Consider the following 17,639-nt stretch of genomic DNA (forward strand, 5'->3'; position numbering starts at 1 on the left):
CCCCCACTCCCTCAAACCTTTTAAGTAAATGAATAAATAAATAAATACAACAAAATCTGTATGCAACTGGCATGAATTAGCATCTCTTACGCAGCTCCTCTTTTTTATTTTCAACTCTAGACCCAATAAAATCTCTTTGGTCCCGACAGTGTCTCTAGAGATGTTACTTCAATTTAAAACAAATTAAACATTTAAACCATACTTCTGAAAAGTGGTAAGATAGAATATGAAGTGGCTGTAATATCATAAACTCCGTTCTACCTAAAAGGTAGCCTTAGAGATCAGTATTCATAAAAAAAAAAAAAAAAAAAAAATCAAAGGCCAGGCACGGCTTTTAAACTAAGGAGATCTTGTTTACGTTTCTTGTATCATGGAAACCAAACAATGGTCACATGAGTTTTCTGATCTTTGCAAACATGCTTATAAAAAGTAAGGCCATCACAAATCCCTGTTTAGAAAACCTGTCCTGAATATTTGAAAATGTTTTCCTGGACTGAACCAAATCATCAGAGACCTGGGTGCCTGGACCACGTATTTTGGGGTCATTGTAGAAATATCCTTACTAGAATGAGTTGAGGTGTTGGCCATCAGCTAACATTCAGGGCCCTTACAAGATATATCCCCTTGTTTTGTTTACCGAAGACCGCGCGTGCTCTTCATGAGAATGCGAAGGAGAAGTCTCAGGCTTCATTGTCAGAAAACGTTCTTCTCCATGACTGGTGTTTTATTTAATGGACACTGTAATTCTTGTAACTGACACATCACCTTCTGTGTGTGGCCTTCCAGGTTTCTCAGAACTGATTCAGGCCTAGGTGTACATGACATTTTGGGGTGTTAGCTTCATTTTAGGTATTCACCTCACCCAGAAATCAAATTTTCTCCTTTACTTTTTAAATACTGGACTGTTTTTTTTTTCATAAATCATTTCCAGAACATGGTGGGGTAGAAATAAAACAATTACACAATTGTTGGAAAAAAATAAGGCTGCTAGGATTTCCACCCATATTTGGCTAAGTTGCTTCCAGGAAATAGAGAATGGCCCTACACCATGGGCCTGTGACTTTCCAACAATAAATTGTTAATCACTTATACATTGTTTGACAAGGCAAGGGAAGATATTCCAACTTTTGCACCTACTGTTTAAGACGAGGTGGATGGAGGACTGTCTTCCAACTTCCCACCCACTCGAGAGAGACAGGTTCAGGGTTATCTGTATGTGTTTATGTAGTTGAGAGTTCTTTGGATCAAGACCCAGAAAAACAGACTTGCCACCTTAAAATCCATCTTTTTGAGAACCGAGTGAAAGCTATAGACCAAGAAAAATGCACATACCATAAACTTGCACTCAATTTCTGGAGGGGGCAGGGTCCACAGATCTCCTCCAGGTCCATTTATGAGCCTAAAGGTACAAACTCCCTTCTAAAAGATGGCAAGATTAGGGGCGCCTGAGTGGCTCAGTCGGTTAAGCGTCCAACTTCGGCTCAGGTCATGATCTCACAGTTCGTGGGCTGGAGCCCTACGTCGGGCTCTGTGCTGACAGCTCAGAGCTTGGAGCCTGCTTCGGATTCCGTTTCTGTCTCTCTCTCTCCCCCCCACTCCCCCGCTCACACTCTCTCTCCTAAAAATAAACATAAAAAAAAATTAAAGAAAAAAAAAAAAAGATGGCAAGCTTAGACACCAGCCACTACAGTTCAGAGCCTAGGTCCTGAGAGGAATCCTGCATGTTACATGATTTTCATTTAAAAGGTTCCAAGATGGGTAGGGGGTTAGGGATTACTCCCACTCATATTACTTAGTAATAAAATATTCATACCGGGGGAACTGCCTCAAAATATCCTGCTTTGCACCTCTTCATTCCACACGGTCCCTCTAAATAGAGAGCAATAAGCCCTGCCTCACCCAGGTTCCTATTTCCTCAGAGGTCCTCCCCCCACCTAACATCAAATATTTCTTTGGCCGCATTGAATAGAATGGAAGGCATGTGAGGGTAAGCAGGCACTTTGTTGTGCTCAAGGCTGTACCTCTACTGCCTAAGAGGCACTGAACTCTTTTTAAAATAAATCTTCTATAGGAGGCTCTATAGCAGGTTTTTGTAAATGAAATTCTACTAGAACTCAGTCGTGTTTATCCATTTACATATCACCTATCATTTGCATATAGCTGCTTCATGCTATAGTGGCACAGCTGAGGAGTTCCAACAGGGTATACATAGCCTGTAGAGTCTCAAGCATTCACTCTGGCCCTTTACATAAATAGTTTGCTGACCTCCAATAGCATTCATTTGGCCCTTGTTTCTCAAGCTACCATAGGTACAGGAGTTACGTCTTAATAGTCCTTTGTACCTAGAACACAGTAGATGCTTAAAAATAGCTATCACTACACAAATACAGATTTCCTACTTCCAACATAAACCATTTTGGCCCAGCTAAATCCAAAGTTAGTATTTTCTACCCTCAATGTATTTCTAGCAAGGATACAACCAAAGCTCACCTGTATTCAATAATATGGGGGATAAGGAGAAGAGATACTGATGCCAAGTACTGATCCAAACTCACAATCCTGTATTTAAAATGTGAATGCAACATAACTGGGAAGCCCCCCTCCTCCCCGGTAGGTTTCAGACCAATGATTTTGAGGTTAACCACAGTTATTTTCTCAATGTCAAAATCATCTTAACAATGTAGAGTTTCTTTTTATGCCAGGCTCATTATGGGTGCTCAACAGTCACTGAATGGATCATTCTCCCATAATTATTGTGGCCATCAATTTTTGCAAATTACAATTACCTGAAAAGGGACATCAAGATTTGTATCCCTTTGCCAATTCTAAAATATGCTCAGCATTTCTCAATCCTTTAAAAAATTATAGCCTTGTCATTCTCTAAAAATTAATTTGCACAGGTATCACTGGTTCCAAAGAAATAGAGTAAATGGATAATTCTAGGCATGGTTTCAGCCCACTGTTTACCCGCCCCGGTGCAGAGGTGAGCAAATAAGATTTTTTCATATTATTAGGTGAGATATCATTTCAAAACACTGTAGACCACAGACTAGGACAGAAATGAAAAGAGAGAGCTGGGAACCCTACTGAATTATCTTTGCTAAGTTATTGTGAATAAGCAACAATATACACAATGATATACAATCATTTGAGAAAACTATTGTTTATTTAGAAAAAAGGTTACACTGGTAGAATTCAGTAGATAAAAAAATTTTCTTTTAAAAATGTCACTGTGAAACTTTTCCAGACGAAAGTTCAGCAATACAAAGCTCCTGTAGCTGTAGAATTAAAACACAATTAAGTTTTTGATTTTTACCCCCCAGATTTGTCTAACATAATTACAAGAAAAAATGGCAAGGGACAAGTGAGTGCTAGTACCTTTTTCTTTTTGAAACAGGTTTTAATGTCATACACGTACTATATAAAATGATTCTTAAGCACTGCATAAGACACTGCTCCCACTTTGTTTTTAGGGACTAATATTAAAAACAGGCCAAAAAATAAATTAAAACTTGAGTTTTAAAATGAGGTAAATTCAAAATGGTTCAATAATTGTTTATTTTCAGTTTCAAGCAATAAAAAGGAAGCATCTCAGATCGAAAAAAAACAAAAACAAAAACAAAAATCAAACAAAAACCAAAACAACTAAACCCAGGCAATATTTATAGTTAGCCTAAAGTGAAATTCTGTACACAAGTAACCTTATTTGCTTGTCGGGAACTGTATGCAGCACATTGTGCTAAAAATATGGAACAGTTAACACTTTCAGCCATTTACTGAAAATAAACATGTAGAAAACTAAGCAACAAGTTAAATACAGTAATGCACAACTCAACAATTTTTAAGTTTTCGGCATGGAGCAATAAAGCAGATAACTAAATAACTTAAGAAGATGCAAATGGGCCCTCTTGATTCATAATTCTTGGCAATCTACTCAGGAAAATAAATTTCTGGTCACAGCTGAACCATTTCATTCCAATCTCACCTGAAAGAAACAAAGTGATTATATTGATAGATAAGGAAGGAAGAAAAGAAGGCAGGCGACAGGGAGAAAGGGAAGGAGGGGAGGAACAGGTGGAAAGGAGGGGGAGAAGGAGGGAAGGAGAGAAAAAGGAAGCAAGAAGGGAAGGAGGAAAGGAAGGAAAGAGGAGGAAAGGAGGAAAACAAGAAGGAAGGAAAGAAGGAAGACTTAAGAAATAAAGAAAAGCCAATGAGCTCTGTCAATAACCAAGGCTTGAATTAAGTCTCTAGATAAGAATGAAATATTTGTGTATTTCTCATTGCCCACTCTCCGAAACCATTAAAGATAGGTACAGTGTGAGGGCTTAAAAAAAAAAACAAAAAAACAAACAAACAAACAAACAAAAAAAAAAACCACTGAACATTCTGTGAGGGAGGGAGGATAAAATGAAATAGAAACAAGTAAAATACTCCACAGGGGCAAGCAACAGCTTGTCAAAAGGAAACAGAACACACGGCAATGAAAAGGAACCGATTTTACATGACCAACAAAAAAAAAGAGAAAAATGACATCACATTTTTCACAAGGACACGATTTTAATAGTGACTTATATTAAGATGCAATGTCTGCTAAATTATAAAAATTGCTTTAAAAATATATTGACTTAATTATACTCATTTCCTTTCCTTTATGTACTGACATTTTCAAATACTGCATATTGAAATAAATTCAAAACATGATCATTACAACATGTGGCAAATAACTTCATATCTGCCTAACATTATTCTCAAATTTTAAACTAATGCTTAAAGCATTAAACTTTATTGACGAAAATACTACATTCACATATTTCATAAAACCAGAGCTAGAAGGGCCTTGGAAAGTAATCACACTTGCATGAAATGCTGACAAATAATTTACACATCATTTCTATACAGCATTCTGTTCACACCATGTATAACCTTGACATTACCAATTATAGTTGTGGATACACTAATGTTGAACTTACAATTTTAATACTTAAAAATCATTGTTCCTGTCCATCACGGATGAATGGATAAACAAAATGTGGTACACATTCATACAATGGAGTATTATTCAGTTATAAAAAGAAATGAAGTTCTGATACATGCTACAACATGAATGAATCTTGAAAACATGATGCTAAGTAAAAGAAGCCAGACACAAAAGGCCACACATCGCATGATTCCATTTTTATGAAATGTCCAAAACAGGCAAATCCATACAGACAGAAAGTACATTAGTTGTTTCCAGGGGCTGGGGGGAGGGGAGAACCAACCGGGAGTGACTACTAACGGGTATGGGGCCTCTTTTGGGGGTGATGGAAATGTTCCAGAATTAGTGGCGATGGCTACAACATAGTGAATATGCTAAAAACCATCTTAAAATGGCAAATTTTAGGTCATATAAATTTTATCTCAATTTTTCAAATTGAAAAAAAAAAAGTGTTGCAATAAAGAGATTATCATGGTATCGGGATGGCCATAACTAGAATAAGAAATGAGGGTCTCAGTCATGATGATGTCACAGTAGGAGAATTACTGGGCAAGGGAACTTTTGCTGACATATATTTAAGGGCACATTAAAGGATAAAACTGCTGTTGCCATTAAAACATGTAAAGATGATCTTTCCTGGGAACTGAAATTAAAATTTTCACAAGATGCCAAAATCCTCAAGCAATATAATCATCCTGATATTGTCAAACTTATAGGAGTTTGCACACAAATACAGCCTATCTATGTCATTAAGGAATTGGTTCCAGGAGGCGACTTCCTCTCCCTTCTGAGAAAGAAGGATGAACTAAAACAGTTAGTGAAATTTTCATTAGATGCTGCTTCTGGATGGCGAATTTCGAGTAAAAATTGTATACACAGGGACCTTGCTGCAAGAAACTGCCTGGAGGTGAAAATAATGTTCTGAAAATCAGTGACTTTGGAATGTCTCGTCAAGAGGATGGTGGTGTGTATTCATCTTCTGACTTAAAGCAGATTCCCATTAAATGGACAGCACCAGAAGCTCTTAATTATGGGAGATATCGTTCTGAGAGTGACGCATGGAGCTTGGGCATCCTCCTCTGGGAGACCTTCAGCTTAGGGGTCTGTCCATACCCTGGAATGACAAATCAGCAAGCACAAGAGCAAGTGGAAAGAAGATACTGGATGTCAGTCTCTCAGCAATGTCCAGAGCGTATTTATAAAACAATGCTGAAGTGCTGGGATTACAAACTTGAAAACCACCCCAAGTTCAGTGAACTTCAGAAAGAACTGCCATCAAGAAGAAAGTCATATAGTGATGAAACAGTGCCAAACTCAGCCTTTAGGACTCTATCTTCCGGCAGAGTAATATTTTCTTCTTATTACCCATGCGTTTATACCACATTACCCAGAACATTCTCCTAAGATTATTTTTTGATTTACTATTTTTTTAAACATGTGCCACTTTAACAATTGTAAACAAGAAAGCACAGACTCTAAATGCAAGAGATAACACAGATCTTTTTCACACTTAGGACGGTGGAGGTTTCTCACAGAGTTTCTACTTCGGGCTTCGGTCCGGTCGTCTGTCCCCCACCCTAGACATCTCTGCTCTATCGGTGCTACAAACTGCACTGGTAATACCATGTTTGCAGAAAGACAAGATTACATCTGTAAACATCACTTTCTACTGGGTATTATCTGGACAGGACATCCTGAGGTTTTTTTCTTTCCTCCCCCCAACACCCCCATTAATAGGCCCTGATGTATTAGTAAGGTTGCAATCTCCCTGATGCTCCAGCATACCCTCCCCTCCTTTGTCAGGGTGTCAGAAAACCATGCATGGAATGCCCTCAAAGAACACCCTCTCAGAGCTGAGGCAGCCAACTTTAAATAATGTTACTTTATAGAGAGTTGTGACAGCAAGAAGCAAGTTTGAAAAGTAGGGTGGTCTGGAGAAAAGTACAGCTAGACTGGTGATCAAAGTAGAGAAGAGAGGCAAACATAAATTCAGCCTTCTTACCAGAGGTATGTCTTTATGCACACGCGCGCGCGCGCACACACACACACACACACACACACACACACACACACTCTCTCTCTCTCTCTCTCTCTCTCTCTCTCTCTAAGATCAGATTCACCAAAAAGGTCCTAAAGAAATGTTTCAATAGTACATAGATTCTTCATAAAAGAGCCCTCTTAATGGCAACAAAAATTTTTTTAGAGAAACTATAAAATATGAGCCCACAAAATAGATTGTTTCTGGTTAAGTGTCTTCACCTCAAAGGAGGCATCTGAGAGTTTAGTTACCTTCATTTTCACGAGTTTCTGAAACGGTCAGGATTTCGTGATCCTACTTCTCTCTCTCCCTCTCCCTCCCTCCCTCCCTCCCTCCATCTCTCTCTCTCTCTCTCTCTCTCTCTCTCACACGCACGCACGTGCACGCAGAAGAAAGGCATGTATGGATGAGGCTGACAGAAAGTCAAATGAACATTTATGAGGAAGAAAGAAGATACAGGAGAAAGACAGCGACAACCATCCTAATGCCACTTTACTCCTTTCATTTGTCCTTACACTGCTACCTAGGAATTCTTATCACAATAAACACACTTCCCAAGATGTTTCATGTAGAGAAATGTAACACAGAATTAAACTGGGATTCTGATGAACTGAATCTTAGCACACCCAGGGGTGCCTCTTAGGATAATGGCACGTGTAAGGGACAGTCACACTCAGAGGTAAATGTGGCATGGGAGCCCTCTTCTAAGTGCTCATGCCTATGTCCCGATAGAAACAGCACAGCACCTAGTCAACATTTGGTCTACCTTAAATGGAAAAAAGGAAAAGAGAAAATTCCTCCTATTCTGCCCAATTGTTTGGTACGTACGAATAGCAGTATAAAGAATGCACACCCATTAAAGAGTATAAGTGATGGTAACGAAGAGAAAAATAGTCGGTGTCTATCATTTCAATCTCCTAACAAACTTTCTAACACATTTAATGATTACTACATACAGACCCAAATAAAAGCATGTAAACCCGCCCTCAAAAAATGTGTTGCAGTATACAAAGAAAACTTCTTTTAAACAGGGTACTATCAAATACTGTAAGTAAAGTGAACCACCTTTTGAGGGCAATAAAAAGTCAATGCTCTTTCTCATCAATCCCAAAGAGGTATACGTAATACTTCCGTCCATAGCTCTCCATGTGAAGTTAACAGAGTATCTGAAACATAGCAGGTAATAAAGAAAAATACCTCGTTGTTTGATTAGAATGAAAGGATGAAGTCACTGCCTTCAACAAGATCAGAATCGAAGGAGGGGGATAAGTAACATACTCGTACATTACACAGGAATCTGTGGCTAGGACTCTAGGCAAACTGACATGCCCACATGTAAGCAATGGGAAACTGAAAAAGAAACTTAACCGCACACTCCCCACTCCAACACATATTACAAGTATCTAGGACTGTGCCTCACCGTGGCAACATGTTCCTAAAATGAGCGATCTCTGAGCACTTAGGAAGTCAATTTCCAAGTATGGACTAAAGAAAAAAGGCTGAGAACAGGAATTGCGAAATCAATGGGTTTACAGAGGCTAATACGTAATGGAAACAAATGAAGTCAACTGGGTGGGGACTGATTGAGGTAAACTATTTAAAAAAAAAAAAAAAAAAGACCCACTCTCTATATAAGGGGCGGGGGAGGTAGCCAGCACCTAGGCAGGTCTAGCAGGACACAATGTTGCCAAATATTCCAATTCTTCGAGAAAAGCGGATATTCGGATTTTGTCAACTCTTCTGATTTTTAAAGGAAATCAATTAAAACAATGTTAAATATTGTGTGAGGCCAAGAAAATACACTAACAAGCCAGATTCTGCCCTGGGGCTAAGAATGTGCAACCCTGGGTTTAAAGGATAAAACAGGTTACAAGGAGGATACTGGAGGTGAGAGAAGAACCGGAGACTGATCGGGCCTGGATGGAGTGGGGGATCACAACTGGAGCGTTAGGACACTACAAATGCAGATGGACAGGGTAGCGCTTCACTGCTCATGTTCTCTGAAATCAAAAATTAAAGTCCAAGAAGACTGAGCTTCTCAGAGTCTGGGAGCAAGCCTCAGCACAGCGTCTGGCTCACAAAGGACTCTTAAAAGTTAGCTAACCTTGACACTCATGAACTGAGGACCACACATATCAAATAAATACTGAGAAGCTAAAGGATTGTTGTAAGAGACAAATTTTAATAGGCAGGAATTCTTAGAGATTAAACCACGGGGAATAGTTAAAGGCAAAGCAGCTAGTAGTGTTCAAAAGACTAAATCAAGGAGATAAGATAAATTTGGACAAAAACGTTAGTAATAACAAGTAACAGAAGATTCAGAGAACAAGGAAAAAGGATTTTACCAATAAAAATTATGAGATAGGAAAAGATTACAGAAGACTTTGGAAGGAATTTAATCTGGGTCACATTTATGTATTTTATTCTCTCTAATCTTATCTCTTATCTCACTTTATTTTTTCTCAAATCAGGGTGATACTTACAAATCAATGTCATTTCCCTATCCATCCTACTCAAAAAAAAAGTCCTAGAAACCAACAATGAATCTTGCAATTAATAACATTAAAAAAAAGAAATTTTTTTTTAACATTTATTTTTGAGAGACAGATCGTGAGCGGGGGAGGGGCAGAGAGAGAGGGAAACACAGAATCCGAAGCAGGCTCCAGACTCTGAGCCTTCAGCACAGAGCCCGACGCTGGGCTCGGACGCTGGGCTCGAACTCGAGATCATGACCTGAGCTGAAATCGGACGCTCAACCGACTGAGCCACCTAGGCGCCCCAACAATTAACAACATCTTTCACAGGGTGCCCGGGGGGGTTCAGCCGGTTAAGCATCCAACTCTTGATTTCAGCTCAGGTCATGATCTCAGGGTTTGTGGGTTTGAGCCCCACACTGGGCTCCGTGCTTGGGATTCTCTCTCTCCCTCTCTCTCTCTGCCCCTCCCCCACTCACACTGTGACTCTGTCTCTCTCCCTCTCCCTCTCTCAAAATAAATAAGTAGACTTTAAAAAATAACATCTCTGAATCATGGAAATGCGACACGTGTCGCAGTTCTCTTTTCTGTAGAACATTAAATAAATAAAAAAGGAAGCAGGGAGCAGGGAGCAGCAGATTTAAAGTAGCCTAAAGGTAAATGGTGCCAATCAGAAATGATGAAACTTCTAAAAGAAAAAGAAGAACAGAAAGACTTGACCAATTCTAGAATGTATCCAAATAGGAAGAGGCATCCAGGGGGGCGCCTGGTTGGCTCAGTTGCAAGACAGTGGGACTCGTGATTTCGGGGTTGTGAGTTCCAGCCCCACGTGAGGTATAAAGATCACTTAAATAAATAAAACTTAAAAAAAAAAAAAAAAAAGAGGCAGCCAGAACAGCCAGAAGAAGGAAAAAATCAACCAGAGCTTCACAAAATTCAGAATCTACCCACGGAGAAAGTATAGGACACAGTTGTCAAGAAGAAATTGAACAGGATGAACATCAAGCCAAATGTATCGTAAAAGGATATCTGAATTGAGAAGCTTTGTTACAAGACCACCGACCTAACATCTAACACCCAAGCCAATCTTTCATGCCTTTGGTCCTGAAAGAGTATAGAGAGAGGTAAAGTACAAATCCATGGCCCATGTGAGTAAGAACTCAAAGAAGTCTGCAGTAAAACTTTCACGTGCCAAAGAATAATATTTAGGTACTGAGTAAAGAGAGAGATGTATAGAATCACGGTGAAAGTGGTCAGTCACAATGGCTGACTCATTCCTAATGAAGATCTAAGTGGCAGGTTTTTTCCTTCTCTTTAATAAGGAGACCAGGTGAGGGGCGCCTGGGTGGCTCAGTCGGTTAAGCGTCCGACTCCGGCTCAGGTCATGATCTCACAGTTCGTGAGTTCGAGCCCCACGTCGGGCTCTGCGCTGACAGCTCGGAGACTGGAGTCTGCTTCAGATTCTGGTCTCCCTCTCTCTCTCTGCCCCTCCCCAACTTGCACTCTGTCTCTGTGTCTGTCTCTTTCTCTCTCAAAAATAAATAAAATATTTTAAAAAAATGAGACCAGGTGAAAGCAAGCAGTTTTAAAAAGCAAGGGGTGCCTGGGTGGCTCAGTCGGTTGAGCGTCCGACTTCGGCTCAGGTCATGATCTCGCAGTTCGTGGGTTCGAGCCCTATGTCAGGCTCTGTGCTTACAGCTCTGAGCCTGGAGCCTGCTTCGGATTCTCTGTCTACCTCTCTCTCTGCCCCTCCCCCACTCGCACTCTCTCTCTCAAAAATAAACATGAAAAAAAAGTTTTTTAAAAAGCAAAACGTCAAAAGAAAGAGTAAAGTGAAGAGTAAACAAAGAAGAAAGATTAAGAGTTTATAGTTCACTAGGGAAAACAGCTAGTTGTTGGGGGAGAGGATGACTTGAACTGAGGAATGGGCAATCTTCCTAAAGATTTTAAAGAAAGTCTATTAAATTCTCAACGTTCTCTCCTAACTCTCATTTACCCCATTCTACTACATAGATAACAAGCAGACAATAACAAAGCTGGAAAGGCACACCACCCATCAGGACATTACCCATCTGGCAAACTCAAGTCCCCACCCTGCGGCCAAAATAAATAGGACAAAACCCATTCCCTAAAACTCATACCCTAATACAGAATGGGTTTTCCTACATTTCTGACTCTTAATTTAACTGTGAACAGCCTTGGTTCTCTCTCTGGTTTCATAAAAGCAGCAGCAAATGTTAGGGGGAGGGTCTAGATAGGAAGCATACATTAGGAAGTGACCGCTAATAGGGAAGCAAGAAAAGGAGCTACCACAAAGTCAAGACCTTCAAATACAGTCATCTCAAGCCATTAAACGTAGAGGGCAAAGCAGCCTACGTATCCCAATAATCCTAAGGCATCACCGAACAACAGCTATTCAGATGATCCGAGTGCTCAAAAAAGACTGTATTAGGTTCTGAACACTCTTTTCACTAAGACAGAGTGAACTACTGTCCACATACCATTTATTTAAGATGGTTAAACACTTTTTAAATCTCATATAAGGCATAATTACCTTGAAAACAAAGTTGCATATTTTAAATTCCAGAACTAAAAGCACAGACGGTATTTTCTGGCCTTGCAAAAACATGGGCTGTGGTAGAAAATGAGGCACAGAAACCTAGAAATTTCTGGATAACACGTACGCATGAAAAGGCAAAAAGGAAAACAGAACACTAAAGGGCAAGGAAACCTAGGCTCTGAATATTGGCTCTGCCAGCGAGGATCTCTGTCAGCCTCTCCAGCTTAACCTCTCAGAGTCTCCATTTCTTCACCTGTAAAGTGCAGATGCCAGCACCACCTACAAGGCTATAGGTACTTAAAAAAGGTAAATAATTATCCAGAGAAGACGGGAATGAGTGCTGAAGAGAAAGCCAGATGTTCTTAAATATATCTTGGTGCGAAGAAAAAAAACAGTGTGGCTAATCAGCAAGCTTAAGATGAAAACAGTTTAAAAATAACTGTGAATCTTATTTTACATCTATACCCAAAGACCTGGTCATTACAGTTAGGTGCAAACTTCTAGTTGTAGCCTGCAAAACGTATCTAGTTTCCTCAGCATGATCAGACCTCATTTTATATCTCTCCCTTTAAACGAAAGGAGGTGAGAGAACACTCACCTTGATTGAAAGTCTTCATTATCTGTGCTTGTCCGAGGACTTATGAGTAGATGACAAATTAAGGGAAAACAACTTTGAAAAAACAAAACAAGAAAGGAATGGTGTCTCAACTTTTAGTGCAATCAATCCTTCAGCTCGCGGTGCTACTCGCCTCTGACTAGCCTGGTAGCCTCAACCTCTACCAGCCCTGCTCATCTGCTTCATCATCTTGCCCTTCTATTCCCCGCGCCCCAGCCCAAAGGACTCTCTGTTCCCTTTCTTCCTCTTGGTGGCAATACAGCCAGAGAGAATCTTGGTGGCGTAAAACAACCTCAGTCACCACAGAAGTTAAAAAGAAAACATACCAAGTCTCCCCCTTCCACATTTCATATACTTGAGAGGGTTAACTGAAGAGACTACTAAAAGGCTAGTTAAGCCCTTCAACTTTATTCAGACCACATACTACAAGGGTACAATTCTAAACATGACCAGTATCAAAGCTTTCCATTACACTGATTAAATATGCCAATAAGATGAAAAGGATATTGTTTCTTCTCTTCCTTTCCTCCTGAACTGTCCCGTTTCTCTTTCTTTTCTATCTTTTCTTTATCATGCCTGGACTCCTATAAGGAATGGTGGAATTAGTTGGGGAAGCGAAAACCAAATATAAAAATCAGCTCAAAATCCCTTTTTATCACCCACCAGTCACATATTTTTCTTCAAAAACTTATTTAATGATGCCAAAAGCACAAGCAACAATAGAAAAAAATTGGACTTTATCAAAAATAAAAACTTTCATGCATCAAAGAACACTATCAAGAAAGTGAAATACAATGTACAGAATGGGAGGAAATATTTTTGCCAGCCATACAGCTCATAAGGGTCTAGTATCCAGACTATATAAAGAAGTCTTACAACTGAGCAACAAAAAGACAATCCAATTTAAAAGTGGCCACAGCATCTGAAGAGATTTCTCCAAAGAAGGTATATGAATGGCCAACAAGCACATGAAAAGACGCTCAATATCATTCGTCATTAAGAAAACGTGAAATCAAAACCATGATGAGATACCACTTCACACCCACTAGGATGGCTAGAATTTTTAAAAAAAATGTAATTAAAAATAAAAATTAAAAAAACAGAAAATAACAAGTCTTGGCAATGACGTAGAGAAACTGGCACCCTCGTACATTGCTGGCAGGAACATAAACTGTCCAGCCACTGTGGAAAATGGTTTGTCAGTTCCTCAAAACGTTAAACATGGCATTACCATAAAACCCAGAAATTCCACTCCTGGGTATACAGACAAGAGACCTGAAAACAGGTCTTCAGACAAACACTTCAGAGCAGCACACAAACATTCATAGCAGCACTATTCACAACAGCCAAAGGGAACAACAAAAAAGTCCATCGACTGACAAATGGATGAACAAATGTGGTATATTCGTACAGTGGAATATTATTTAGCCATAAAAAGAAATGAAGCACCGGTACATGCTACGCCATGGAAGAATCTCAAAAATATTGTGCTAAGTGAAACAGGTCAGACGCAAAAGGCCACATTATTATACAATTCCATTTATATGAAATATCCCAAACTGGTGAGCCCATAGAGAGAGAAAGCAGATTGGTAGTTGGCAGGTGCTAAAAGGAGAGGGAAATTGGGAATGACTGCTCAATGGGCATGGCGTTTCTCTTTGGAGTGATAAACACATTTTGGAACTGGCTACATTGATTGCATAATACCGTAAATATACTCAATACCATTGAATTGTACATTTTAAAATGATTATTTTTATGTTATGTGAATTTTACCTCAACTAAAAAAGTACTTATTTAAAAGGAGAAGCCTCACTTTTAAAGCATATAGAGACTTTAAAACAATCACCCATAATTTTCCAAAACTGCTTTTAAGAACTATGACTACAGGGGCGCCTGGGTGGCTCAGTCGGTTTAAACATCTGACTTCGGCTCAGGTCAAGATCTCACAGTTTGTGAGTTTGAGCCCTCCATCAGGCTCTGTGCTGGCGGTGCAGAGCCTGCTTGGGATTCTCTCCCCCACCCTCACCCCCACCCCGACCCTCCCCAGTTGCGCGCACGTGCACGCTCTCTCTCAAAATAAGCAAACTTTAAAAAAATATTAAACAAAAGATAAAAAAGAACTATGACTATATATAGCATAATAATGCTTTCGAAACACTTTACACCTTAATAATGACTTGCCTACTTTATGGCAGATGCAGAAAATGTATTCTGAATATCATCCATGAGTATCTAAGAGAATGCACACTATACTTAGTTTGAAAATCAAATACGAATCGCTTCTCGGCCTTTTGGCTAAGATCAAGTGAAAATCAAATACGAGTTGCATACACATTAAGTCTATTAGGAGAAAATGTTACAAAAATGTTTAAAAATCACAATTAATAAAGACTTTATGAGAGTGTTACTCATCAGGGAGAATACATGTGACCGTATTTGAACCTCATGAATGTAAAGAAACTAAAATCACTGTTGGTGGAGTGGGGAGGGAAGAAAACAAAAAGGAAAAGCTAAAAGTCAATGAACAGAAGTAGGTGGGAGTGGAATGAAGGAAAAGGAAACTTCACTGATAAACTAATTCTACTCTCCCAGTAATTTGTTTGGGACCGTACTGGCTCGAATTTGCCAGATGAACTGCCCTCCCCCAATGCCTCCTCTTCCCACCCTCAAATAATTAACAAGAGATTATCAGATTACCAAAAAACTCCGTATGTGCTAATATTCAGAGAGTCAAACTTTTAAGAAAAAGCGTTCTGTCCCTTTGTTTTCCCAATTTACCTTTTTGCCACCGGAGGAGATTTTATCCATCTTTTCAGATTTAAACGAATCACCGCCTTTTTCTTTGCCTGAAGATTTTGACTTATTTTTTTCCTTGTCTTTCTCATTTGGATAAGGAGACTCACATGGACTTTCACTTTTGTGTTTTGAAACCCCCACTAAAATTACAAAAGAGAATCATGAAAGCCTTTTCCAATTCAGTTTGATGATTGCTTCAAACGTATTAATAAATCTACCTACTTGTTCCATTTTCCTCTTTTCGCCTCTTGGCTAAGTCCGGTGGCACTTCACGGTCATTGTTTGAATGATCCTAGAACCAAGAAGTGTGAACTACATTGATCAAGAGGTTATGTTTTTGTTTTAAAATATTACTTTTACACAAGGGCACAGCTAACTAGCACCGGAGAGTATTGCCAATAGTGTCCCACACTTGGCAAAATGACATGAGAGACAGGCAGAGCTGGCAGGGATTATTAGGCTGAAGATCCGTATTACCGTAGAAGATTCAAACACACTTTCGGGTGAAAATATCAGTTTAAACACTAAATTAACAGTCTGCCAGGCAAGAAACTAGTACTTCAAAAAAGACAACAAACACACCACCATACAGGATATAAGGGCTTTCCAAACTAGTTTTTAAAAAATTACAAACCCTTTTCCGTTCTTTCCTGTCCTTTTCATCTTTTTTCTCTCTTTCTCTGGATCTTTCCCTCGACTTGTCCAAATCTTTCTTGTCCATTTCTCTCTCCTTACTCTTGGACAGTGGTGGAGGAGTATGATTAAGGTAGAGCTGTTAAATTAAGGCAATATTACTAAAGATTATTAGTTTTCCAGTATCGGCATAACCTGCTTGACTGTTTACTTAATGAAAGACAACTGGTAGTTAGACCCAAAGTCAAAACTGGTCAGCTGTCTGGATTACAAGAGGTGAAATAAAAGAACATGGCACAAATTATGCAAAGACTTCAATTCTTGGCCTTACAAAATTATTCATTTAAACTCAATCAGTTCATTCCTGCCTTAACTGAGACTCATTAGTAAATCTACAAGCGACAGTTCCTTTTATAGCTCTGTTGTGAAGATCTATAACCACTACCTCTACAGGAGTCCGTATGTGAAAGTGTCTGGGCTTTCTCTACTGTTAAGAAAAAAATACAAACCTCCACACAATCATGGAAATTTTAAACAGTTTTGCCATCCACTTAGGAGGCAACCAATGACAGCAAGCAAAAGTATAAAAACCTAGCCAGGACTTGACTAATAAGTCTTTTCTGCCTCTACATGGATACCATGTAAACACTACCCTAAATTATTTTTATAAATGTAAAGGCTGCATACTCCTTACTTCTTAAAGCACTCCAATTTCTACCAAATAATCACAACTGACTGGGAAATTTGTCTTACTGGTTCTAATGGCTCAGAAAACCATTTGGCCAGCTGAGGATGATAAAACAACTCCCAAGACTGAAAAACGATGAATTCTTTCTCTGCCAAAAAGGCCCACAGGCAATAAACAGCCAAAGATCAAAACTACACTACCTAAATAATTAAGAGATAATCTTAATAACTTATGCAAGTTGTAAATATGGAAATCTCGTATAATTCACTAGTATAACCTAGTGAATATGGAAATCTAGAAAACATTAAGGAAGTAATCAGATTCCTATCCTTACAGCATTTTTAACTGTGCTATTAGCTTATGTTCAATTTAAGACATTACAAGTCTTAGGCAGCAGTGTACAAAATATAACTCATTACAATAACTACGCAATCCTAGATATACCTTAGGAATGAAAAGAATAGTGAGTCAAAAGTCAAATAGTTTTACATGAGGAAATCTTTTGGTATTCAAAGGAATACATGAAAAAAAGACAACCATCCATTTGAAAATTAAAGAAACACTTATTTAACACCACCAAATATTTTCAATTCAGTTGGTCAGAAATACTGCCATAGGAATGCAGAAGTAGATTCTTTAAAATGTCAGTGTTTAAAAGTTGATGATCAACTGAAATAGACAAAATGTTTATTAATAACAAAGAGTAAGAGAATGAAAAACAGTCATAAAAGTGCTTGTCCGAAAGGTGCTCTTGCTGGGTTAATGCCCTAAGCAACACTTCAAGATTTTCTAATTGTGAGGTTTATTCATATCTTAAGTTAATATTACGTATGAAACTGATAAGACAAAAGAA

The 17,639-nt window shown here is 38.9% G+C and overlaps 1 protein-coding gene and 1 pseudogene across 8 annotated transcripts in view; one reads left to right on the forward strand and one right to left on the reverse strand.

The window, feature by feature from the left end:
• Positions 1-5,460: 5,460 nt before the first annotated feature.
• LOC124513766 (tyrosine-protein kinase Fer-like) lies at positions 5,461-6,410 on the forward strand (annotated as a pseudogene).
• THOC2 (THO complex subunit 2) overlaps positions 5,961-17,639 on the reverse strand; it is a 110,384-nt gene continuing 98,705 nt past the window's right edge. For 4 of the 8 annotated variants that reach the window (XM_047081910.1, XM_047081904.1, XM_047081907.1 and 1 more), the window contains exons 34-38: positions 16,100-16,237; positions 15,688-15,757; positions 15,448-15,605; positions 13,139-13,250; positions 12,692-12,720 (exon numbers count right to left, since the gene is read on the reverse strand). In XM_047081910.1, the coding sequence (XP_046937866.1) occupies positions 12,707-12,720; positions 13,139-13,250; positions 15,448-15,605; positions 15,688-15,757; positions 16,100-16,237 (492 nt within the window). In that variant the 3' untranslated portion in view covers positions 12,692-12,706. Of the gene's footprint in view, positions 6,093-12,648; positions 12,721-13,106; positions 13,251-15,447; positions 15,606-15,687; positions 15,758-16,099; positions 16,238-17,639 lie in introns of those variants that run through there. The other 4 variants (XM_047081911.1, XM_047081906.1, XM_047081909.1 and 1 more) reach the window with 3 other exon arrangements.

The sequence above is a fragment of the Lynx rufus genome, unplaced genomic scaffold (assembly GCF_022079265.1).
Source record: "Lynx rufus isolate CCGP_SWC_20201006 ecotype Redwood Valley unplaced genomic scaffold, mLynRuf1.p SCAF_19, whole genome shotgun sequence".
Classification (NCBI taxonomy): Eukaryota; Metazoa; Chordata; class Mammalia; order Carnivora; family Felidae; genus Lynx; species Lynx rufus.